This window comes from Aspergillus versicolor, assembly GCF_001890125.1.
Source record: "Aspergillus versicolor CBS 583.65 unplaced genomic scaffold ASPVEscaffold_2, whole genome shotgun sequence".
Classification (NCBI taxonomy): Eukaryota; Fungi; Ascomycota; class Eurotiomycetes; order Eurotiales; family Aspergillaceae; genus Aspergillus; species Aspergillus versicolor.
The window spans coordinates 1,843,033-1,866,251 of NW_024467525.1; the positions used below are offsets into that span (position 1 = coordinate 1,843,033).

At 50.3% G+C, this 23,219-nt stretch overlaps 8 protein-coding genes across 8 annotated transcripts; 3 read left to right on the forward strand and 5 right to left on the reverse strand.

Annotated features, from left to right (window-relative positions):
- Positions 1–1,017: 1,017 nt before the first annotated feature.
- On the reverse strand, positions 1,018–2,263 carry ASPVEDRAFT_80124 (actin-related protein ArpA; the record flags this gene model as incomplete). Its single annotated transcript, XM_040816819.1, has 3 exons — positions 1,018–1,080; positions 1,130–1,444; positions 1,496–2,263. 3 exons carry the CDS (start codon positions 2,261–2,263, stop codon positions 1,018–1,020), a joined length of 1,146 nt encoding a protein of 381 aa, XP_040664241.1.
- Positions 2,264–2,619: 356 nt separating this feature from the next.
- alg13 (N-acetylglucosaminyldiphosphodolichol N-acetylglucosaminyltransferase catalytic subunit ALG13) lies at positions 2,620–3,580 on the reverse strand. The gene is made up of 3 exons (XM_040811599.1): positions 3,142–3,580; positions 2,948–3,086; positions 2,620–2,890 (listed from the first exon to the last, which is right to left on the reverse strand). Exons 1-3 carry the CDS (start codon positions 3,464–3,466, stop codon positions 2,752–2,754), a joined length of 603 nt encoding a protein of 200 aa, XP_040664242.1. The 5' UTR covers positions 3,467–3,580; the 3' UTR covers positions 2,620–2,751.
- Positions 3,581–3,728: 148 nt separating this feature from the next.
- Positions 3,729–5,406, forward strand: ASPVEDRAFT_185950 (mitochondrial 37S ribosomal protein mS35). The gene is made up of 2 exons (XM_040808964.1): positions 3,729–4,306; positions 4,370–5,406. Exons 1-2 carry the CDS (start codon positions 3,751–3,753, stop codon positions 4,966–4,968), a joined length of 1,155 nt encoding a protein of 384 aa, XP_040664243.1. The 5' UTR covers positions 3,729–3,750; the 3' UTR covers positions 4,969–5,406.
- Positions 5,407–5,935: 529 nt separating this feature from the next.
- Positions 5,936–7,606, reverse strand: ASPVEDRAFT_126291 (uncharacterized protein; the record flags this gene model as incomplete). Its single annotated transcript, XM_040806353.1, has 2 exons — positions 5,936–6,951; positions 7,159–7,606. The coding sequence occupies 2 exons, from the start codon at positions 7,604–7,606 to the stop codon at positions 5,936–5,938; spliced, it is 1,464 nt and encodes a 487-aa protein (XP_040664244.1).
- Positions 7,607–8,828: 1,222 nt separating this feature from the next.
- On the reverse strand, positions 8,829–13,698 carry ASPVEDRAFT_37943 (putative chromatin remodeling complex subunit (Chd3)). The gene is made up of 3 exons (XM_040811600.1): positions 13,226–13,698; positions 9,598–13,165; positions 8,829–9,544 (listed from the first exon to the last, which is right to left on the reverse strand). The coding sequence occupies exons 1-3, from the start codon at positions 13,481–13,483 to the stop codon at positions 8,982–8,984; spliced, it is 4,389 nt and encodes a 1,462-aa protein (XP_040664245.1). The 5' UTR covers positions 13,484–13,698; the 3' UTR covers positions 8,829–8,981.
- An 86-nt stretch (positions 13,699–13,784) lies between these two features.
- ASPVEDRAFT_37944 (TrmH family RNA methyltransferase) lies at positions 13,785–15,712 on the forward strand. The gene has a single exon (XM_040811601.1). It carries the CDS (start codon positions 13,811–13,813, stop codon positions 15,560–15,562), a length of 1,752 nt encoding a protein of 583 aa, XP_040664246.1. The 5' UTR covers positions 13,785–13,810; the 3' UTR covers positions 15,563–15,712.
- Positions 15,713–15,851: 139 nt separating this feature from the next.
- Positions 15,852–16,150, reverse strand: ASPVEDRAFT_80130 (uncharacterized protein; the record flags this gene model as incomplete). Its single annotated transcript, XM_040816820.1, has 2 exons — positions 15,852–15,967; positions 16,021–16,150. The coding sequence occupies 2 exons, from the start codon at positions 16,148–16,150 to the stop codon at positions 15,852–15,854; spliced, it is 246 nt and encodes an 81-aa protein (XP_040664247.1).
- Positions 16,151–21,128: 4,978 nt separating this feature from the next.
- On the forward strand, positions 21,129–23,100 carry vosA (the record flags this gene model as incomplete). Its single annotated transcript, XM_040814272.1, has 10 exons — positions 21,129–21,178; positions 21,272–21,339; positions 21,416–21,485; positions 21,557–21,702; positions 21,757–21,841; positions 21,926–21,972; positions 22,030–22,138; positions 22,207–22,525; positions 22,640–22,762; positions 22,828–23,100. 10 exons carry the CDS (start codon positions 21,129–21,131, stop codon positions 23,098–23,100), a joined length of 1,290 nt encoding a protein of 429 aa, XP_040664248.1.
- Between the last annotated feature and the right edge of the window lie 119 nt (positions 23,101–23,219).

Genomic DNA, 23,219 nt, shown 5'->3' on the forward strand with positions numbered 1-23,219 from the left:
AAAAGCAAAAGAAACAATACAGTTACCTCGAACACCCAAGCCAACCACATGATTTGCATCTGCCTGTTCCTGGTGATCTCGGCAGCACTTCCTAAATTTAGTTTCGCCATGTCAGTGACGGATAATCCCCCCACCCTTGACAATTGACATATCCGTCATCTGACCTACTGCCAAGTTGGCAAATGGCTCAGCCAGCGCCGAGTCCCCCATACCGTATACTTTCTGACCTCGGATTCAGAGTCTGTCTGCGTCTCATCGACGTGTGTACTATATTTCATGGCAAGTCGATTATGGTGATCTGGATTTATGAAATTCTTGTTGTGAAGTTGTACAACCTGAATATATATTATTCTTAGAGTAGCCTCACCGCTTTAGTTTGGGTAGTTGGACCATCGTTTTACAAACAAAGATGCAGTGAAGTGTACAGTTGGTTTCTATTTCAAGTCAGATTCCATTATTTACAAGCAGACGCCTAGGTGCGTTGTATGTCTATCGATATCCGGCCGCTGCAAATTACACATGAAGAAAACAAATATGGAGAAGAAAAGAAAGAGAAGAGCCATGTCCCTCTTTAAAACCCATAGCAGCCTGCCTGGTTGAGAAGATGTCACACAAGTTTGTGATGAGATCGTCCGCCAGCGTAAACCAGGTACCAAGTAATGTGAACTAACGGGGTGAGGATATGAGTTAACGTGTCTGTATGCATATATGTATTTGCATGGCGGATCTCGGGCATGAGAATCAAGAATCGTTGGTTGTATGAGTGTAACGCCGTTAAGAGGCTGATATGGATTGATTAACAGGACCTTGGAAAGGAGATGGGGTATCAAAAGCGGCTGTATTCCATCTGCCGGGATAAAGCCAAAATGGGTCGGTCTTCATGCTGAAGCACCCAGTGTGCTCGATGTTTTGCTTTTCTAGTACGTGTTCGAGACTACAGCCTGGGACCCAGCATGACTGCTAAGGGGACAAGGCTGAGCTTCAGGCAAGCTTCTCGATGTCGAGAGTTGCCACATCCTAAGCAAACTTCCGGTGAATGATCTCAGGGTCCTCGTGCCACTCGTCTGCGCTAACCCACATCTACACGCTGTTAGTTATGAATACAGAAGCTGTGAGAAATGGGGTTTACCTTTCGGAACGTGCTGAGTCCAGCAAGAATACCCCCACCGATCCAGGTAGTGTACTTTCGCTCAGCAGGCGCGGAAATACGAATCTTCATGTCCTCGACGGCCAATCGCTTGATCTCGCGCATTAATCGATCAGGGAAGTTCTTGCACAGCGTTGATCCGCCGGACAAGACAATGTTGAGGTACAGCGACTTCCGGAGGTCGAGATCTGTGCGGATGATGGCGTCTTGGACGATCTGGTGTACACCGGGGTATTCGAGGCCAATGAGCTCGGGGTCGAAGAGAATCTCAGGGGCACGGAAACGTTCCTGTCCGATCTACAGAAAGAGTCAGATTGTACTTCGTACATCTCAACGTCCACCACATACCTTGATCTTATGCCCATCCGGCAAAACATAGTCCGCGTACTTCGATTCCGACTTGTGATAACTGTTTACCCAGTCTTTCTCTTCCCGCTTCGGGTCCAAAGAAACATAGCAAACCTTCTCCTTGATCATTCGCACCACCTCCTTTTCCGCACTGGTATGAAGCACATTCCCTGTCTTCCGAAGCAACAGCTGTAATTGTTCCGTCACATCTCTCCCCGCAACATCAATCCTCCGAATACTATTGGGGATAGCGAAACCTTCAAACACAGGAACCGCATGGGAGACCCCATCCCCTGAATCCAAAACCACACCGGTTGTCCGTCCAGAAGCATAGAGCGACAACACAGCCTGAATAGAGGTATACAAAGCGGGAACATTGAAGGTCTCGAACATAATCTGGGCCGCAATATCACGGTTCTTGCGCGGGTTGAGCGGCGGTTCGGTAAGGAGAACGGGGTGCTCTTCCGGCAGCGTCTTGAGCTCATTCTCGTACACATAGTGCCAGATTTTCTCCATGTCGTCCCAATCCGTCACAATTCCGTGTTCTAGTGGGTATCGAATTTTCATTAGGCCGCGCAATTCCTGGGCACGTTGTCCGATGAAGACGTCTCCTTCTAGACCGCCAGCCATGACCCGCGGGTGTTTTGGCCGACCGACAAAGGATGGGAAGTAGCATGAGGGGATTTCCTCGCCGGCGAAACCGGCTCGGATTGTGCCGCTGCCATTGTCGATGACGATAGGGGCGTTGTGAAGAGTGGCTTCAGTCATTACGGGGGATATTGGGCGTGTGAGAGGTGGTCGATTGGGGGATCGGGGATGTTTTGGGGGGAGCGCGGGTTTGTTTGTGAGGCGGCGGCCCCGCGGCCTAGGGGCTGTTGTTTGGGGACACGTAAAGCTGCGGAGGAGAAACCGAGCAGTAATGCACCTCAATTATCGAGATGGGCTGAGAAGGAGAGATTGGGGAAGTAAAATGGTGGGTTCTTGTCAAGAACAGGAGGCTTTCTTCTGTCTGCGCGTTGGCTGCAAACCAACCAATTTGGGGGATGGCGCTCCGCCGCAAAGAAGCTCGGGCCACTCCACGGAGTATACCATATCAACAACTCGAGTTTTTAGAACAACATCTTCTCCGACAACGGACCTTGATTATTCCTGAATATTAAATAACTAGTAAATGATCCCTAGGCAATGTCTAATTCCAGAGAACCGAAAAATAGTTTCAGCGACCAATTAACAATCATTGCAACACGCCCGACGACTTAATCCAAGTAACCCATTTCCTCGGAGACTACACCAGCCAAATCCTGCGGCTGTCTCTCCTGTGTACCATAGACAGGAGGCCAGCTGAGCATCCTATTTCGCAAAACCTCGGCGCGGTCGAGGGCTGCAGACAGCTGTCTGTGTATAGTTAGCACCCCAGATCAAGTCAGCCAGCTACGTGGGAGTATACCATACCCATAGTCGCCCCATATCGCATACCCCTCATCCTGGAGTACTTCGGCAAGTTCTTCTTGGTGATTGTCCTGAAGAGTAGGATTGGGCACCACGACAAGTGGAACACCGAATCTCAGTGCCGCCAAAATGCTGCCAGAACCTATGTATTCCGTTTAGCTCCAGCCTTAGGTTCAGAATTGGGGTTCGATAGTTACCTGCGTGGCTAATGACTAGTCCGCTGCTTCGATTCTCTGCGGGTTTAGCTTGAGCTAGACGCATTTCATTGTCCAGACCTGCTTGGTTGAAATCGAAGCCGTGCACCGTTATGTCATGGCGATTGAGGTCGCCAGGAGGGTACTTTGCGGCAAACTCGTCAAAGAGCGGCTGTCCGTCCTTCCCAAACTGGATAAGGAGATCGGTATAATCGTGTTGACTCAAGGCGCTCAGAAAGCCAGGGTCCAGTATCGACTTCAAAAGAAAATGAAACGAAGCCGTTGCACCAACTGTCACGAAGCACAGCTTTCTAGCTTGCTGGGCCATGATGGGGTTTGTTGTCACTTTCCCAGTGTTTCGCCCTGTGACTGCCTTAGGAGGTTCGCAAAAACGCTGTCATGTAGGTCAAATCTTCGTGAAGCATTATCCTTTGACAGGCACTCATGGCGTACGTTGTAAAGCAAGAGCGGGCATGACAATCGCAGCGTGAAGGGCCCGTCACAGGATCGCCAAATCGGGACTAGCGCCGCCAAGCCCAGGTCGACATCCGCCAAAAAAAACAACCACCGAAATCTCTCCAGACCACCAAGAAAGCATCATTACCTCACACAATGGCCTTATTCGCAAGGTCGCTGGGCGGATCCGCCCGGCTAATGGCTCGGAGAGCCCCAATCGCCATCCCATACCGTCATTTCTCCGCCTCAGCTCCGACATTCTTACCTGAAGACCCCCCCGACCCCGTTCCTCAGCGAGACCCTCGTCCCGAAGACCTGCCACCTGCGCCCGAGTACTCGCCGGATCTGCTAGCCCCGGAGGAGCGGTCAATGTATGATTTAATGTCTCCGGAAGAGCGCCGGGAATTCGATGCCGAACAGAGCAAGCTTGTGGCGCAATATAACGACCCTGCAAGGCGAAAAGCCATGTTTGCGGAGATTGAGCAGGTAGTGAACGATGTAAATAAGCGGGAGCCTTTTCGATTTACAGAACCTCAAGGGAAAGTCCGTGGTTTCTGGGCAAGGAACGAAGATGATGAATTCGGTCTTGTTGAAGATCAGGACGAATTCTACGACGACGAAATCACCTCCGCGGCCCACGCCGAGGTTGAGCTCCATCGGGAAATCAGAGAATATGCCCGGATTGCTGCCTGGGACATGCCACTTCTAAGCAGTAAGCACAACATAATTGCCATATGCAAATGGACGAGATAAACTGACACCTTTGCCCTAATAGAACTGGCCAAGCCCTTCACTCTTCCACCAGAAACCCACATCCTCCGCTTCCGTTACACCACATATATGGGCGAATCCCACCCTGCAGAAAGCAAAGTTGTTGTCGAACTATCCACTGCCGATCTTGTCCCCAAGTACCTCACCGAACAGCAGCGCCTAACCTTCCAGAAGCTCGTCGGTCCGCGCTTCAACCCAGACACGGATATTGTCCGCATGTCCTGCGAGAAGTTCAGCACCCGCGCCCAGAATAAGCGTTACCTAGGAGATATTGTCAACACTCTACTTAAGGAAGCGAAAGAGGGCGACTCATTCGCAGACATCCCCCTCGACACCCGCCACCACAAACCAAAGAAGAGATACCAATTCCCGGAATCATGGATCATGACGCAGGAGCGCAAGAAGCAACTTGAGGCCAACCGTGCCGAGCGGAAACGTCTTGAGCAAGAGAGGCAGACTATTGTGGATGGAAACTCGGTCATCGCGGAGGCTGTTCAAGCTCTCCCATCCCTGAACCCCGCCCTGAAGGCCCACGCGACTGCAGAGCGTGAGAAGGTTGCTGTGAAAGTCGGAGGTAAAGCTCAAAAGAAGAAGCTACGCTAGGTGGGCTATGGATCCCACCGCATGCTGATGAATGTTGTACAATCTCTGTATCATTGCAATACTCGGGGACTCGAGGATGGCGCAGGGCCGTTAGACTTGTTTTTTCTCATGCCAATGTACTATACTACTACTACTATTACTTTATTTTCTTCCTACATACCTCTTATCTTGATATAGTAGCCAACAACCTTTTTTTTTAGCTTTCATTGGTTTTCCGCGAGTTGGAGCATGTTTTAATTCTTGAATTGCAAAGCAAAAACTTGAACTAACTTCGAACGGCCTCCTTTTCTCCTCTTTTTTTTTTTTCTAATTTTCCTATACTTGCCCGCGGCCATTTCATTAATCCACTAAACACAGTATAAACGGATGCAACCAGTATAGTACATATTTATGCCCAGGTAGTAACAACGAAGAGAGACAAACAAACAAAAGAAGAAGAAAGTAAACAAGATGCACAGAACAAGTAGATGTAGAACGGGAAGATAATCCAACCACGGCTACATGTAAAACAGATCTCACCGAGCCTGGCTGCTGCGTTTGTATCCCAAGAACGTACATCGATGGTTTCACTCGTTCGGTATAGTAGAGAGAAACTGGAGAAGAGAAAAGGCTCATCTCGCGGTATATCCTATTCCACCTCATTTGATTCTGTTTCCAAATCGAAACTGCCATATTTTCGCTTCACCAATGAATATACAACATTTATTCTGTTGTGGGAGGTTGTAGGTATATTTATGCGACAAGTAGCCACCACCGTATCGTATCGCATCATATCATACTATCGTATCGTATCGTGAGGTCGATTGAAATAAATATCTCTCTGCCTTCGATATTATCGTAGAGAAACACAAAGAAAAGAAAAGAAAAGAAAAGAAACACAGGTAAACACTCGCATTGTACGGGAAGGACTCGATTGAAGTCGGCTTTATAAACCGTAAGAGCGTCCGTATGAGAAATGAGCCGATTATTACTTCCTTCCGTGGAAGAACATGTCGTCGTCGTCGGACACGGATCGTTTTCTGTAGTGCCTCTTAGTGCCGATTGCACCGAAGGCCTTTCTGTGCCCCTTATCTTTTCCACGACCTCGGAAAACACCAGGGCTGGGCCCGGAAGACAGAGAAGTAGGAGATGGACCGCGAGTGGCGGGCTCCGATGTAGTACTTCCGCGAGCACAGTCTGCCATTGGGCTGGCGAGCTGTGAGCTAGTGGTCTTAGAGGTCGGGGAGGCGCCGCTAGACGATGCTGTAGCCTGGTTATGGAAGCCATGCAAGGTGTCAGTGGTATTCGGTCCCTGGACACTATCAGGTATGGCGCCCTGAGTTCCCTGGTACAACCGGCGTGACCTCTGCGCATTCTTGATGCGGCCACAGCCTACAGTCGATTCAAAAGGACTTGTAAGATAGTCTGCACCTATGAGACCGGGGGTATCGGTGAGAGACTGGAGACTGCGAACTAGGTCGTCATGATGAGAGTGCCCATGTGCATCAAAGCTGGTCTCGGACGGACGGTAGAGCAGGTTATTGTTTGGCATGTAATCTCCATGGTCGAGAGAAAGGAGGTCGATCTTCTTGTTTACAGCGTTAAACTGTGCAGGAGGGCTTGTCGGTGTCTGCGCTTGAGGAAGCTGAGCAGTAGGTGAACTCATAGGACGAAACGCCATCTGGGAAGCTCCAGGGAGCACAGTCTCCTGCTGACGCTGCTGTGTGGGGAGGTAGGTCGAGGGTTTCTGTTTGGTAACGTTCTCAAGGTTGGAGGGCTCGCCTGTTGCGTTCATGTCCAACCGTGTAGAATATTGGATTGATTTCAGAGCGGAATCGCCCTTCCAAGAATGGCCGTTCGCGGCGTGAGGGCGAGGGTGGCCATGTCCGTTTGGCAAGATACTCGGTATGTTGTGTTTCTCACGATACCAGCGAGGAATGTCTCGTAGACCAAGCTTCTCCAGCATAGAGCGATCATGCGGCATCTCGTGCTTGTAAAGGCATCCTATTTTGGTCTGTGTTAGTCACTGTTCGCAGCTTGGGGGTCAATGATAGTCCTACCTTGCTGCTGATAGTCACATTCGCCATGACGTATCCAGTAGGAGCAATACTCCTTTTTCACGTTACGGAAATGGGTCTGCCATGGATAAATTAGTATCGTTTACTGATGGGGTTTAAGGCCACCATGGTGTGACTCGGAGGGCACTACTACTTACCTGTTGGCCGCTTGCACCCCCAGGACTACTACCACCGTTGTTGGGAACCATCCAGCCAGGGGCAGGAGGATTGTTTGCCTGCCAGTTCTGAGAAAAGCCTTGTTGAAGCACTATGCTAAGTGCCATGCGCTGGTTGTACGGTAGGTTTTCGTCGGCCAGGATCCTCATGAGCGAGGACTGCATGTCATGGTTTCTGGAGCGGTGGTTCGTGCCGCCAGTAGAAGAGGGACGACTCGTAATAGCAACAGCGCCTTCAACAGTGTATAACTGCCCGCGCTGGGCCACAGTTCCCAAACTTGTCATACCTTGAGTCTCGTTTGGGGATAACACACGGGGGGCGCCACGAATCGAGAGGTGGGCGGGGAGTTCATCAACTGCAATAACGGGGGTGAGGGTGCCATTGGGGCGGGTACAGAAGAACTGAGGGCGCAGCAGGGTCGACATGGTGGTGCGAGTACAATTACCAGTATACTCCGTTCTTTTGTGAAGACGAGGAGGGCAGACGTATCGGTATAGCTTGGGGAGTGTAGACGGTATAAACGTCCGGAACAGTGGCGACAAGGGAAAGAGAGAAGAAAGGAACACAACAAGGAAGAAAGAAAGGACAAGTGAAAAATCAGACTGAGAATATAAATTTAATTCGCACAATTGTGAATATGGATTATGCCAAAGCAGGAGTGAGCAAATTGCGCGCATAAGAGTCAGGGCAAGATTCACTATTGTTAGGAATGGAGAGACCAACACTGGGGATGCGGGGATTTTCTCCTCTTCCTTTTCTCTGCCCATGAGTAGTAGGCTGAAGGGAAAGAGAGGGATATATAGTGGGGGCAATGAGTTTTGCAGTCATCCTCTGTTCAAAGAGGACTTATACAGCGGGATACAGGTGTAAAAAAGAAAGCAATTTACAGGGCAATCAAGAGCTTTCCAGGTATGTCAGGGCTGGGGTGTCAAACAGTGAATGAAAAAGAAGAACAGACAGCAACCCCCCGAAATGATAGCAAAATAAACCCACTTCGCATTGCCAGTGTTTGTCGATGGGTCGATTAGCTGGCCAGTACGACCATGCCCCGGCCGCCTGCAGGACTGGCTCTTTCTCTTCGTCATCCTAACTGCTGGTTCCCAGCGTTGGTTCCTTTTGTTTCGTGTACCTGTCAATTTTTCTGGAAAGACGAGTTTCGAGCCCCATCCTCGGTTTGTCCCTTGCCTTGCTCTCTGGGATGGCGCCTGCTCACTTCTCGATTCATCATCGGTGGTTCCGTTGGGCCACAGGGTAACACAACCCGCAAAAATCTCCTGTAAAGGATCGTCAGAACTGTAATAATAGACCCGTAGAGCATCCCCATCAATTGAAAAGCAAAACGGACTGGGGAGTCGTAGATTACCGATACAACAGCATGGAAGGAGTGGAGTCTCTATCACCGCTGGTGACACAGCCAACCTCGAGACCTTCTGCTGGCTTCAAACGCCATCCCCAGGAGTTATCCTTCTGGGTTGTTGAAATGCGACCCGTGCAGCCAGACGCGGCCCCCTTTTGCTGTACTGTTTGACAGAGGTGGATGTAGGACTAGTTTTCGTGGCGTTCGGATGTTCTCCCGAGGCCGAAGATATATATCTGCTGCGGAGCACCGCACCAGGTTATGTTCCGAAACTACTGTACCAACCTTGTCAACCTTCGAAACTTCCTTTAGAATTAGATTTATCTTCGTCATTTACTTCATGATATTAGTATTCTATATTTACAATAATGACTGATGCGCCCAATACTCGCTGAGAAAACGCCGCCCACCCGAGTGTACATCCAGAGGCAGTATGGAAACAGTCACTGTTTCCTCTGCGATAGATAGTTGGTCAGAGCACTGTACATTTCAACATCATCCGTGTGGGAGTTCCCCGGACCGGCCGGGGCGTGCATCCCGTTCACATGCCCATTCATAGGGCGCCCGGTGAGGTCTATGGTTGGTTGTTTAGCGGCCGGGATGCCGACTCCTTGAAAAGCAGGGGGTTGTGTAGGAGCGGTAGGAGCAGCCGTCGTAGAGTTCGCGGGCCTACCTGCAGCCTTACCGGATACTCGTCTTTTGCGCTGGGCGAGATCCCCTTTGATGCCATAGCAATACTTTTTGGCCAGCGCTACTAGGTTTCGGTCTTCAGTGCTCTGTTTCAACGCTTCTAGCATCCTTGTAACCTGTATGTCAGATCTCAGGTGCGGACAGGTGCGAGAATGGCCGAAATGCGCGAGCCCGCAAAGGCCGCAGTGTTCAACCCCTGCCACTTTCAATGGACAAGATCCAATGGGATGGATGCGACTGCAAACGAAACAAGTTTCCCCTATGCTGCTGGGCGTTGGCGGCTCGGGAGGGGGCACGACACGCTGGAAAGAGCGAACTATGAACAATATTAAGCTTCTGGGCTCCATTCAGTGGGGAAGTACAAATTACCTTTGGGCTTTTTGGCAGGTCTACCCTCGAGATCGCTGAGTGCTCTATCCGCTTCATCCATGCTGTAATCCGATTCCACCGCAGCTTCATCTCCATTGAAATCAGCATCGCTTTCAGCATCACGGCTTGCACGTGGCTTTGCCGGTGAAGGATCGGCTTCCGTTGTAGTGTAGTCAACTGTTGTCCTTTTACGTTTACCACGGCCAAGAATTTCTGCTTTCTTTCTCGCTTCCTCGGCTGCGGCTAGTTCGCGCTCCTGCAGAATCTTCTCCCAAGTGTTACTGTTTGTGTTTGGATCTTCTTCCGTAACCCGAAGCTGGTCATCAAGGCTTTGACCATCGTTCGCCCAAACGCGAGCAAAGCCAAATGCAGACCCAGAGTTGTTCTCATCTGGTGTCTTGGCTTGTTCTGCCTGGCTGCGATCAAGAAGTTTGTCAACAGACTCAGGTGTGTATATGATGTCCCCAGAATCATCATCGTCGAATAATGCCCTCGCTCCATGGCGGAGGATGGATTCAAGGTCTTGTCCATTGTCCTCTCCAGCGGTCATTCGGTCAATGAGAACGTGATCAAGCACCATCTTTTTCTTCCCGATTTGCATGATCTTTTCCTCGGCGCTGCCCCGAACCATCAGCTGAAAAACCAAGACCTTGTTCTTCTGGCCTATACGATGAGCACGAGACAAAGCTTGCATGTCTTGATGTGGATTGAAATCAGGGTCCATGATGATAACGGTATCTGCAGTAGCAAGGTTGATACCCACACCACCGGATCTGGTTGAAAGAAGAAAAGCGAAATACGGCGAATTCAGTGCGTTATAATCGTCAATCATCTTCTGCTTTTCTAGCGAAGTCATTCTCCCATCAAGACGCCGATGCGGAAGACCTAGTCCATCGAGAAAGTCCTCCATGACATCCAGATTTTCGAGGAATTGGCTGAAAACCAAGACCCGATGGCCCCGTGCTTGGAGTTTTGGTAACATTAGCTCCAACAGTTGGAGTTTCCCAGCAGCATCCACTAGATTCCGGTGGGCAATGTCGGGATCATCGGTCCGCTCTTCGATTGCTTTACTGTATATGAAAGGGTGACAAAGGCACTTTCGTAGTTGCATCAAAATGTTGTTCAAGTTGTGCCGCTCGTTCTGCTTGAGCGGCTGGTTCTCCTCATCGTTTCTTTGAAAGATTGCCTTAATCAGCTGTGGATTTTTTGCAAGAATGGACTTGTAAAGTTTCTTCTGTAGAACAGACATCGTAGCAGGAACGATGATCTGAGCAATCGGGGGGAGAAAGGTCAAAACTTGAGCCTTTGTCCGGCGCAACAAGAATGGCTTGATTAGGCTGTGGAGTTCCGGGATATTTTCTTTCGATAAAGTCCCATATTTCTCCTCCAGTTTTTCTGCATTTTTAGTTTGATCACAGAATTGAAGAAGGTTGAATAGCTCTTTAGTGTTATTCTGCAAAGGAGTACCAGTCATCAGAACTTTGAATGGAAAGCTCATTTTTGAGAGTCCTTCGTAAATTTGGCTCTTGTCGCTTTTAAGTCGCTGCCCTTCGTCGACAATCAGCCCGGCCCAAGGGATCCTTGACAGTACTCTCCGAGAAGAATCATCCACCATTGTTTCATAGGAAGTTATGACAACATGGCATTTGAGGTCAGGATCACCTCTAATAAACATTTCATGTTCTTGTGCTAGCTTGCGCGCTAATGATGACCCATAATAAGTGACTGCACGTATTGAAGGCACCCAGGTTTTGAACTCTTTTCGCCAATTCGGGCAAGTCGAATTGGGCACAATAATGAGAAAGGGCCAGCACTTATGATCTTGGATCAAGGTTGCCAGCAAACCTATCACTTGGATAGTCTTACCGAGACCCATCTCATCAGCAAGGATGGCATTTTGCTGTTGGAACCACTTATAGTAAAGCCAATTCAAGCCGTCTCGTTGATAATCCATGATCTCACCGCCGGTCATGATCTTCGGCTGGGCATCCTTTTGTTTGAATTTTTGTTTCCTCACACTTGCAAGATGTTTCCGTAATGAGCCTTGGTTTGGTGTGCTAATGTAGGGTTTCTTGGCCCAATCTGCGTATGCAGATTTGAAGTCTTCCCAGCTTTCAGAATCGCTGCGCTCTGGAGGGACTTCCCACACCGCATCCTCGTACGGCAATCCTTTGAACTTAACATAGGCCTGAGAGACATTATCCACACGCCCTAGATCGGCTTCGTAATCATCTCCATACACGTGGAGATCATCATCGGCATACTTGACGTCAAAAACGATATCAACTCGTAGATAATCATCTGGAATTGCCTCCTCGGTGGTCATTCGTGGGAGCTGACTTCTATCCGATTTCAAGAAAGTACGCCGCATCACCGGGTTGATATAACCCCAGACCCAGCTTCCGGGCATCCATGTACAGTGAGCGTAAGATTTCTCCTTCCATTTTATGAGGTATTCTTTTTCCAATTCAGATGTCTTGGGAGGCTTCTTGGAGGCGGTACTCATCGGTCGCCATGCGACCATGGCATTGACTTCCCCGGGTAATGATATGCAATCATTGCATCGCCATGAGGATGTGTCGGAACCGGGGAGGAGATGATCGAAGTGAAAAGACCTGTGGCATGCACGGCATCTGAAAAGCAAATTCTCGGGGTTATTGACCAGGTACGATCCAACTGTTGTAATTGGATCCTCGCCGCCGTTCTCCTGGCGCAATTGTTGCTCTTGTTTGGATGTTAGGCGCTGTCTGAGAGGCTCCGACATCTTTCCTCTTTGATTGCACCCAGTACAATATCCCTGATGGGGAAATTTGTGGTCTTTCGTGTGGGCAGAGCCTAGACAACGACGGCACTGAAGAATAAAGTTATCGCTTGCAACTTTAGTAACAAGGTGCTCTCGTGCAGTACGCGGCCCTAAGCAAACCTGATGGTAGACATCGATACAGCCCTGGCAAAAAACAAGAGGCCCTTTGTCGGGATGATCTCCCCTGATCGAGCAGACTTCGCAGGTATTTCGATGGCGGGATCGAAATGGATCCCCTGACGGAATCCTCTCGAACTTCTCTTTCGCGCCCACGTATTTTTGGTGTTTGGAGAGCACAGCTTCATATTCTGAGATGTCATCTTCATACATCTCACGAAGATTCCGCCTGAGTGTTTTCCGCTGTCGAGTAGAAGCCCTCGTGCCCTTGCGTACGCTAGAACCCGAGTCGTCGCTATCCAGGGCGGTTCGGTGTTGCGGGCGTTTTATTAGCCCACTTCGCCTTGACCTAGACACGACAAGGATATCCTCGCTAGAATCCGATTTAGTCGTTTTTTCGTCATCGCTGCTAAGGGCACCGAAGAACTCTGTGAACATTGTTTTCTTTGTGCGCCGTGATGGCCTGGTCTCATCCAAATGAGACTCGGAAGCGGAGCTCTCCACTTCGAGTTCGTCCTCATTTTCTTCTTCGCTTTCTGACTCCGCTTCCAACTCGCTGGTAGGCGCGCGATAGGAGACACGCGAATTCTGAAAAGTTGAAATCGCGTCTGCGCCGTTTTCAAACGTTTGAAGGGCGGAGGAGGCTATCTAAGTACGAAGATGGTTGTGAGTTATGAGCTGGAATAGAGGAACGAATGAAATACATACAACTTGAGTTTCGCCACTTTCTAATTTGACGCGATACAAAGGCTCAAGGCTTGTTTCTGACGATACCTCTTCAATGATATATCGGACGTTGAAATGCCCTGGAAGCCATTCATATTCCTCAAGGTTAGAGAAAGTTGGGATTTCAACCGCAGTCATCCTGGGCCCAGTCGGCTGATCAGAGTCCGTTTCTCGCTTGGGATCAAAACTGAGAGTATTCCGCCAGTTTTGAGCTATTAAAGAGAAACCGAAGCTCTCCATCTTTAGTTGCTTGTTATCGTCCGCGGGGCGGAATCGAAGCGAAAAGGAGAAAGTGAGAGTTAACACCGGACATTGGAAGGAAAGCGCGAAAAGAATGAGGTGAGAAACAAGGAGTGACGACCTCTGCAGGAGTGAATTTTGTGTTGACCCCAGCTTGCTTCTCAAATCCCTCGATCCCGCGCAATGAATTGTTGGATGATCCGACGCGATTTCCGAGGCCACGGATAAACAATAATGCGGCTTATCTTATCAGCGATAAAGGAAAAATATGGGCGTTTTGAAGCTCCGAAAGCTGCATGAGCTCTGGGAGAAAGCAAAGAGACCATGATGTCTCTTAGATCTCCACTGAGAGCATTCCCGACCTCGCTTCGGACACCACTAACCTCTGGGACTTCGCGAAACTCTCTCAGATATGCCTCACTCAATTCTGCCATCGGCCGCGGGATTCGCAGATCACAGAGTGTAGGGGATCCCCGTAACCTCTCTGACGACAACCGTGATCGTTCTCGTGATGAGAGATCGTCATTTAGGCCACGGGATAACCGGAGAAATAAAGAAGACCATGACGGATTTCCGAACCCCGAATTACTGAGAGACACTTTCCGCCGCAAAGGCGGCTTTCAGGGACTGCCTCGCGAATATCAGCGAGATCGGGCCCCGCGAAGATTTCGTAACGAAAATGATTCTGCAGCTGCAACCAGGCATCGTTCGCAAAAATACGATTCAACTACAGACGCACAAAGCAGACACCGTACAGGCCAAGGTGAATGGAGGCGAAAGGAAGACCACCCTGGGCCTCCAGCGCAAGAGTTTGATGAAGACGAGTTCATCCGGACAGGCAACTTTCGTGCCTTGCCCCTTGAACACCAACGGTTTAAAAGTGCCCTGAAGCCGCGCGACCAACAGGAATCCCGCGCCGTGAACAAGAGTCGCCCATCGTCGCAACATAGCTCATCACCCCCCTATCCACGGAAGGAACACTCGCGCCAAGAAAAACTCGCAGCGCGCCATAAGGCTACAGAGAAGAGACCTGAACGGGTGAAAGAACACGTCAAAGTCCCAGATACAATCCCATACACCACTCCCGCTTCCGAATTCATTTATGGAACCACGGCTGTTGAAGCTACCCTGCGCTGTAGCCAGCGGCAAATATACAAACTCTATTTGTACCAGGGTGCCGAAGAGGAACTAAGTGATACCAAAGTAGTATTGCGGAAGCTTGCTCTAACAAAGAATATCAAAGTTAAGTTCGCGTTTGCCGAATGGGACCGACTACTCGATAAAATGAGCGCGGGAAGACCCCACAACGGCTGTATCCTTGAAGCGTCACCCCTTCCACGAACGCCTGTCCAAGCGCTCAAATCCGTTGAACTCGAAGAGGCTCAATTCCGTGTGGAACTTGCACCACAAACCCGAGAAGAAGCGAGTGTCAATGGTACGAATGACCGCATAACAATCAACTTCTCGGCTGCCCAACAATATAGGAGGCAGCCAGTCGTCCTTTTACTCGATGGCGTAGTCGATCCCGGAAACCTAGGCGCTATAATTCGTTCAGCCTACTACCTTGGGGTTGATGCCATTGTCTTCGCCGGTCGAAACTCGGCGCCTCTGTCCCCAATAACTATCAAGGCCTCCGCCGGCGCCGCCGAGAACATGACTCTCCTCGAGGTCAAGAACGAGGTAGAGTTCATTCAGCGTTCCAAAGCCAACGGCTGGCGATTCTATGCAGCGGATGCTCTTAGCTCGGACGCTACATATCTGGATCCCACCTCGCTCTATGACAGCAACTTGATGACAGCTAGTGAGGGCGAACCTGCAGCTGGGAGCCCCATCGGCCACTCGCCCAGCGTCATCATGATGGGCAACGAAGGCTCTGGACTAAGCAACCATATCAGATCACAAGCCGATTCAATTGTCAGCATTCCCGGCGCCAGGATCATTCCCGGCGTCGGGGCCGTGTCGGATCCTGCTCGAGTCGACAGTCTCAATGTGAGTGTCGCTGCGGCGTTGCTTATGGAGACGTTCCTCCGTGTTCCGCTTGGAATTAGCCCCGTGCCGCGAAAACAGACCACTCGATGATTGACGGTGGAGTTTGATTGTGTATTATTACTATTATCATTTGGTGTACTATTATTGTTTGAGAGCGTCTGTTGTATATATTCATCTCTTCTTAGGTATTGATTAACCGGCAAATCTTCTCGCATCCGTAGGCTATCCATCGGCTCTATCAATTTTTTTTTTTTTTTTTTTTTTTTTTTTTTTTGTCCACGAAGACGCAGCAATCTGCCATGGTAGGAGTGAACATCCATTTTGGACTATTTATCAGCGGAGTTGAGACTAGGTTAGCGAGTTATGACCTATAACTGTCTCACGTTGTCTCGAGCCAGTCAAAGAACATGAACGGGTAACAAGTTGGAACACGTCCTATTAATGCGTCCCAGACTCGCTCAGCGCTGCCAATTAGAGAGTAGAGCCAGCCCTCGCCTAGTCCAGATCAGTACGGATGCATGCAGATGCAAGCGCCCAAGTACACTTACTTGCCCAAGGCCCAAAACTCAAATTTGACGCAGCGATGAAATCCAGGAATGCACTCAGAAGAAGCATGCAGTTGCTTCTGCCCCCCAAAGCCCCAACCCGACCTATCGAGTCGCCCTCCTTCGTGCTCATCGAGGACTCGCATATCCTGGACGGCGATCTGTTGGGGAACGACGAATGGGGCCTTCTGCTCACATCAAGGGGTTGACGGTAGCAGATATTAAGATGGAGGGTTTGGAGGATTGGATTGGTGTTCACGGTGCGATTGTACATAACGTGGGTGCTGAGATGGAATGCATTTTCCTGTTTGGGTGGTTCGTGTATGGCGCAGAAGACGACGCCGGGAGGGGCGTATCTGAGATTTTCATCCCAAGGTTAAAAAAGCCTCCAACTGCCTCAGCCCGGTGATTAAGATATTACCCGGATGGGTAACTATACGCCGACCGTATATACCTTTTGATGGAAAATGACTATTCTCAATGAAGAACCCGGCGCAGCTTCTATCATGATGTCTTAGCAACTCGTAATAAAAGAAAGTCGAATTTCGTATCTGATCTGTCAAGAATAATCATTTCTTTTTCGACCAATGCTGGAGCTATTGTTTGCGAAGAGTTTACAAGGCTGACATTGCAAGCATCCATGCTCTAGTAAACAGATGGTACAGCTAGCTTGATGGCAGAAGGAAGTTTGGAACGATCCCGAGAACCCGAATAAGCATAACGGGAGCGTAAAATAAGCGCCCTCGGAACTCTGGTTCAGATGGAGATTCGCGGCAGATCAACGAGACGTCTGAGCGTCGGAACTTGTCACTCGTCGACATGAAGGAAGTCAGGGGAGACCCAGGAGAATTTTCTGCTTGTCGGCTGATGAGAAAGGAGAAAGGCAACCGCTAGTCCCGCAAACAATCCATCGCGCGTTTCTTCGACCCGCACACACATTCAGCTGGTCCGACGAGTCTTCTTCGTATCGTTCGTATGTTCTCCAGTCGGTTGGTTGAAAGTTGTGGGACAAGAGCCTTTTTGGCCATCATACAGTACTTCGTAACCTTTGTATTCACTACTTACTCTGCGTCGGGCCCGGCTTTCCTGGAAGATCTCCAGTTACTAGCTCCGCCGTTGTATCGGAGCGGCCGATGCCCGTTGAGTGAGGTTTTTGAAATTGATTCTTCTGGCGAACCCACACAAGCGACAGCTGTCGGTCTGGCGCAAATTAGCTTGCTTCTGACAGGAGCGTGGGCTGCGCAGTGTTCTCCTTTTGAACCACGCTGGCGGCTGTCGATCAACAAATGGTTCTCTCAGAATCTTGTCCATTTCCCTCTCTTCTCGTTTCTTTTTCTCGTGTGCTGTCCCTGGAATTTCATGCGACTACTCCACCAGAACGCGGTATAACCCGTTCTCGGTGCCGAAAGTATGTTCGACCACCACTGTCGACTTGCAGGCCAAGATTGCGCCAGAACTTCGCAGAGCCATGCAGAACGGAGCCAGCCTTTGGAGCAGCCTTTCCCTTCTTTTCAAGTGCATCGATCGGGCGTCCTCGCATATTCTGGCGGCTCTAGCAGCAACTAATTACTCATAACCAGGAAACCAGCATCGTCCTGTCCCTTTGACTGACCAACTCTGGGGCCCCTCTTGTCTTCAGTTCTATTGTGCCTTTTCGTTCTCGAGAGAGGAGAGCGAGGCTTCCAGGTCAATGAGGGGTAAAGTCGGGGCCTCGCACCATCTGCAGGAAGTGACCCAGACCCTTAACAATCAAGTTTCATTGGTCCATTTCTCCCTTGCGTGGCTATCATCACTTCTCTGGCTCAGTGTTCATCCATCTACTTGAGGTCCGTGTTAGCCTTGATCCACGACAATACGTATCGGCCAAGGGTAAAGGTTGCAATGATGTTTGCCTTATGATAGAGCAGCGTTGGGCGGCATGAGTCGTCCATCGCGGGGCAGCTCTCCAGGCTCGAGGGTTGACCAGGGTGGTCGCAGAGAAGGAAGACTCTTGGAAGCCTTCTTAATCGGCTAGATGCAGCTGCAATCTGCTGGAACCCAAGATCCATTTGTACTCCGTATGCGTCAGAGATCCCGTCGGCGCATCTCAACTCGGTGGACAAGTTCAAATGCAAACTGGAAGAAACCCGTGTAAACTTCAGCCGCACTCTCTCTCTTGATCACAGACCAGGAATCGCTTGGGCTCTGGATGCCACTCAGACGGCGTAGTCCACTCAAGTAAGGTTGGCTAGGTCTTATTGACTGTGCTCCCTCCTCGACCAGTGAGCGACTCGCTGCACCTCGACACACATGGCCGAGGATCCCACTTCCCAAAAGTCTGTGCATCCTTGTCTCCTCTCACTGCCGCATCAATCGAATTGACCGATCGGTGCTGACGGTTCAAACCGGCTTGAGATGCGCAGGCCGAATCAGCCACTTCAATGGATCATTTCTTTTCCTGGACGGACAGCAGATCTCTGCGACCTGCGTGTTAAGGTGTAGGGGATGTGATGCATCCACCGCGCTAGATTCCTCGAACGCAGCGAGCTCAGCCCTCTGGGTTGCGACTTGCGAAATGCACGTTGAAAGCAGTCCCGCTCCCTCATTTTCTCCCTTCTCCCCATCTTTTCTCCTCGCGCTGATTCTGGATACCTTTCCTCATTCATTATATTATAATACTATCTTTATATTCCTCCTTATTTTTCTTTGGAACCTCTTGCGTCGCTCGGTGACCGGCTTCTTTCGCTACGGATCCATTGCGGATGACGGCTTCAGCAACACGACGGGAGTGTGGGTGTTCGCGTCATCCATGATCAAAGAACTATCGTCGCTCGAGACTGGAAGAGGCTATTCGCCACGGATTTCCGACGGAGGAAGGAGCTGCGTTTGATGAGGAAGTGCATAGGCGGGGAGTGTGATCACAATATTGGATACCCCCGGACTCGAGGAGATTGCGGCGCGCTTGAGGATTCTGGGCCTTTAGAAACGCTGAGAACTGGATCGCGGAAACGAGAAGAACGTGACAGGCAAAGGAATCTTATAAGGTTTTAACGGGTTGCTTTGTTACCGGCATCTTGAGCCCCGTGCTCCCCCCCGCGCACCTGTCTAGGGCGCCGAGCAAACTGGGATAGGCTAAGAAGGTTCGTGTTTTCCCAGTTTCGGACAAAAAGTCCAGTACCGCCGCCTTTTATGTCATTGAATTGATCGTTGCTTATTCTTCAGGCGTCCAGGCGATTATTTGAGCAGGTAGGCGATAGTTTCACTCGGAAACAAGGGTATATCAACGACCGCGCCGCCGCTAACGTATGAGGCACCCGGAGTTTAGGTAAGTTACCCCTTCACTATCTACTGTTCGGACTACTGGGCATAGACTATGAGATAATGGCTGACTGGAATGCCAGAGTTCAGGCACCCAAAACCACCCCATTGATCCGGAGTCACGGGGAGGGCTGGAGACCCTGCAGTTACGGGTCTGATCACCTGCATAGCCGGCTCCATCTACACTGGCCAGCCGTTACGCCTGTGGGCTGGGGTGTGGTTGGGGAAGCGACTTGTGGTTTGCCCGCAAACGCAGTGGATTTCGTGCTTAGCTCGATCGGTCGTCAGGCGATCTGGCTAAGCAAGGTAGACTTTCAGGCTTGCGCAGGTCGCCGAACTGAAATCTGACTTAATTTTCCTGGCACCCCCTCTTGATCTTCTGGGACCTGCCGATGCGCGCATCGTTCTGCTGGTTCAGTGGTTCGTGTCGGATCGTCAGACTTGATACTCACCCTAGCTCGCGTGCTCAACCGTGGTCGGCTTGACGGAGCTGGCAGCAAGACAGCATCGTCTAAAGGGCGAAAGTTTGGTTCTGCCCGCTGTCGAGTCTGTCCACCAGCCTACTCGAGTGCAATATTTCTGGTACAGCTCCACCCGAGCATTATTTGCCTGCCTGGCTGTCGTCTGATCTTAGTAAAATCCGAGCGCCGGGAAACCTTTTTGCACCACCGTCATTATTATTATTATTATTGTGTGCTTATTATTTCGATTATTTCTTTCGATTATTATTATTATGACTTTTTATTAACCGTGGGTTTTTGTTCTGTGCGTCAGAGAGATCCGGAGGCGACTTCAGACCCATCATTCAGCTACTGTCTTGTCACCGCGTGGCCGTGTGTTCCGCCACTTGCCTGCTCGTCTGCCTATGAACTGCTTTGAGTTTTGAAACTCTTGCCCGACATTGGAAGTGTGGTTCCTTCCCTCATTTCTAGCCTTTTTCCCGACGCCAGAATTGCATTGCGATTGGATGCACGGTCGGGGAACCTCCAGTTGGCGAATTTTGAATCTTCTCCCAGGCCGCGGAAGAAAATCGCAAGCTACGAGGGAGCCTGAGAAAAAAGGTTCCTAGGTTGAGAAACAAAGAACAAAAAGTTACTTAATCACGAGGGGGAAGAAAATTAAGCCAGACGGAAGCCGAAAAAGGGAAGAACAGGAAAATCAAAGCCAGGGCGACGACGAGAAGCGCGAGCACCTCGAAGCTGAGCTTTTTAAATTTGGTGGTGAAAACGAATTTCACCCCGGCGGTTTAAGTTTGTCTGGAACCGGAGCTGTGGTGACTCGCTCTGGACTCTGGTTGTCAGTGCTGCACTGCGACTACCACCGCGACTGCCGCTTGCGTCCTGACGACACCATCAACCACCGCTTGCGGTACGCCAGCTGCCTACTTCGACACTCGCATCGAACCTTCGCAACGCTGCTTCGTCCCGGACGTTGCAACTCGGCTCCTTGCAATTTTTATCTCTGCTCCACTGTAGCAGTTGGGTTCCGCCTGGGCTGGCCTTGGTCCGTCAATCATACTACCGTTGTGCCATCTTTAATTCTCCCCTCCAAATTCCCCTCCCCACCACAGTATCATTTCCGAGAGCTAAACCACTGAGCTATTCTTCTGGGTCCCAGCGATCCGATTCATTTCTTACTCTCCCACTCTTCTGCCATTCTGCGCCGATACTTCTTTCTTTTATTCCTACTACCTACCTCTCCGAAGGGTGCCCCGGTTCAACTCACTTCTGGTTCACGGTTCTCTTCCTGACGGATATCCCGTTATTCGGATCCTTTGGCTCTTTCGCCAGTCTTATCTCACAGAGCTCGCCTTGATGAGTGCGGCGAACTATCCTGATCCCTCCCTTCCCCGCCCTTCTCAGAGGTGCGTCTCCAGCTTTTTCCTGGGGAGCTGAGTCCGTCTCAGCTCTCGCTCGAAATTCGCAAGCTTGCAAATGCTAACCATAGGGTTCTGTAGTGATGACTTCGACTTGATCGTCCGCCAGCACCCTAATCGGGCGCGCGTGGCCGGCGGGAAGGAGAAAGGTGAGTGAGATCGTTCTGGAGGTCGCTTTGCGCATCCAAAAGGGCCTCCGAGAGCTAATACCAACGTCCGGAGCAGAGCGCAAGCCGGTTGATCCACCACCGATTGTGCAAATTAGGGTGAGGGAAGAAGGGACTTATCTAGCTCAGTAAGTGGCAAGATCCCGTTTGCTGGCTGCTGGCAATTCCTCTTTTTTTGCTGACCGAATCGCGCTGCTAGACATTATCTGCAGAGTCCTTATTTTTTTATGAGCTGCAGTCTCTACGATGCTCAAGATGACCCCCCATCTCCCATTTCGCCGTCTACTGCATTGACCGGAACTTTGGTTTCGTCGTTGCATCGGCTGAAGGATGTAGACAACACAGGTAAAGGACCAACTCCATGGTTGGAGAGTGGTACTGGGCTGACTTGCGTTCCAGATGGTGGTTTCTTTGTATGGGGCGACCTGTCTATTAAGATCGAGGGAGAATTTCGGTTGAAATTCACACTATTCGAAATGCGAAAGTGAGTCTACCTGCACCTTGGCCGGTTCTTGGTCGGGAGACGAAGTTGGAGCTATGCGCTAACTGTGAATTTTGCGGTGCTTAGGACGGAAGTTGTGTGTTTGAAGTCCATTCTCTCAGATCGGTTTACTGGTGAGTTACTTGAATCGAGATCACGCCCACTTGCTACTGGTGCTGACGGAAGTGAAGTCTCGCCGCCGAAAAGTTTCCCGGGGATGGCTGAATCAACCTTCCTTTCCAGGTCTTTTGCGGATCAGGGGGTGAAACTTCGGATTCGAAAGGAACCCAGGACACTAATGTGAGTAAAGAAGTGAAAGTTGGCTACAGTTTCATAGGCCGCAGTTTGGGACTGACAAATTTCTATAGAAAGAGATCAGCACCACGACCAGAAGAGTTCCCTCAAGCTCTTCCCCCGCGTTCTCCTACGGAACGTTCATCCATGCAGATTCCTGGAAGCACATATCCGGCGCCCACTTACCAGACCGCAAATAGAGAATACCCGTACTATGCGCCTGTAAAGCGTCAGAGAACATCTGTCGATTATGGCAGAGGCATGTATGATACGGATGGACGGATGCGCCAGATGGAAGCATACCCCCAGACGGCGGCCTTGTATGGGCAATCCGGGGGATATCCAAACCCCATGATGGGATACCCCTCGGGACACCCTGGAGTTGACTACACGGTTCGTTAGCCCGAAATTCCTGAGTCATATCCCGATAAAGATTTCCACGGTCCCAATAGAGAGGACAACTCTGGGGCCAGGACCAGTCGCAGCAATGTACTTACTCTCGTTCAGATGCCGTATGGGATTCCGCCGTCTACCCAGGTACCCCAGATGCAAGATCCTGCCGCCCAAAGTCGTTCGAGTCAGCAGGCCACAATGCAGTCGCTCGGGATGGTGAACCAGCCCGGTACACCTGTATGAACTCTTCTCTGACCGCTCATTTGGTGGAAGGCGCTGACTGGCCCTATATTTTTGAACAGACTCCAGATTCGGCTCGAGCGATGATGCAACAGGGTTATCCCCGGCCGCAGTACTCAGCTAGTTCTGCAGTGCTCCCACCCTTGCAACAGAGCCGCAATTATCCCCAAGGCACGAACGGAACAGCAGCGCGAGGTTATTTTGAGCAGTCACCGCAAGCAACGCCAATACTTCCTTCACAGCCACTTGCAGGGAGTGAAGCTGATCGATATGGCGTCGCGCCAGGCCACACCGGGTTCGAACACCCAGGTTCCGCAAACGGAACTCCTCGGTGAGAGCCCAAAGCTTGAGGTTGATTTACTATTTTTCATTTCTACACATTATCTTTTTATTGCTTATGCGACCAGCTGGTCTCTACGTTGTTATTTCTCTTGTGATTTCCATAGACTGCTGG

Coding starts and splice junctions, on each gene's coding strand:
- ASPVEDRAFT_185950 (XM_040808964.1), top strand. CDS start 3,751: ATGGCCTTATTCGCAAGGTCGCTGGGCGGATCCGCCCGGCTAATGGCT. Junction 4,307..4,369: donor GGACATGCCACTTCTAAGCA/GTAAGCACAACA, acceptor TTGCCCTAATAG/AACTGGCCAAGCCCTTCACT.
- ASPVEDRAFT_37943 (XM_040811600.1), bottom strand. CDS start 13,483: ATGGAGAGCTTCGGTTTCTCTTTAATAGCTCAAAACTGGCGGAATACT. Junction 13,166..13,225: donor AAAGTGGCGAAACTCAAGTT/GTATGTATTTCA, acceptor CTTCGTACTTAG/ATAGCCTCCTCCGCCCTTCA. Junction 9,545..9,597: donor ACCTGCCAAAAAGCCCAAAG/GTAATTTGTACT, acceptor TATTGTTCATAG/TTCGCTCTTTCCAGCGTGTC.
- ASPVEDRAFT_37944 (XM_040811601.1), top strand. CDS start 13,811: ATGTCTCTTAGATCTCCACTGAGAGCATTCCCGACCTCGCTTCGGACA.
- alg13 (XM_040811599.1), bottom strand. CDS start 3,466: ATGGCCCAGCAAGCTAGAAAGCTGTGCTTCGTGACAGTTGGTGCAACG. Junction 3,087..3,141: donor ACTAGTCATTAGCCACGCAG/GTAACTATCGAA, acceptor CGGAATACATAG/GTTCTGGCAGCATTTTGGCG. Junction 2,891..2,947: donor GCGATATGGGGCGACTATGG/GTATGGTATACT, acceptor AACTATACACAG/ACAGCTGTCTGCAGCCCTCG.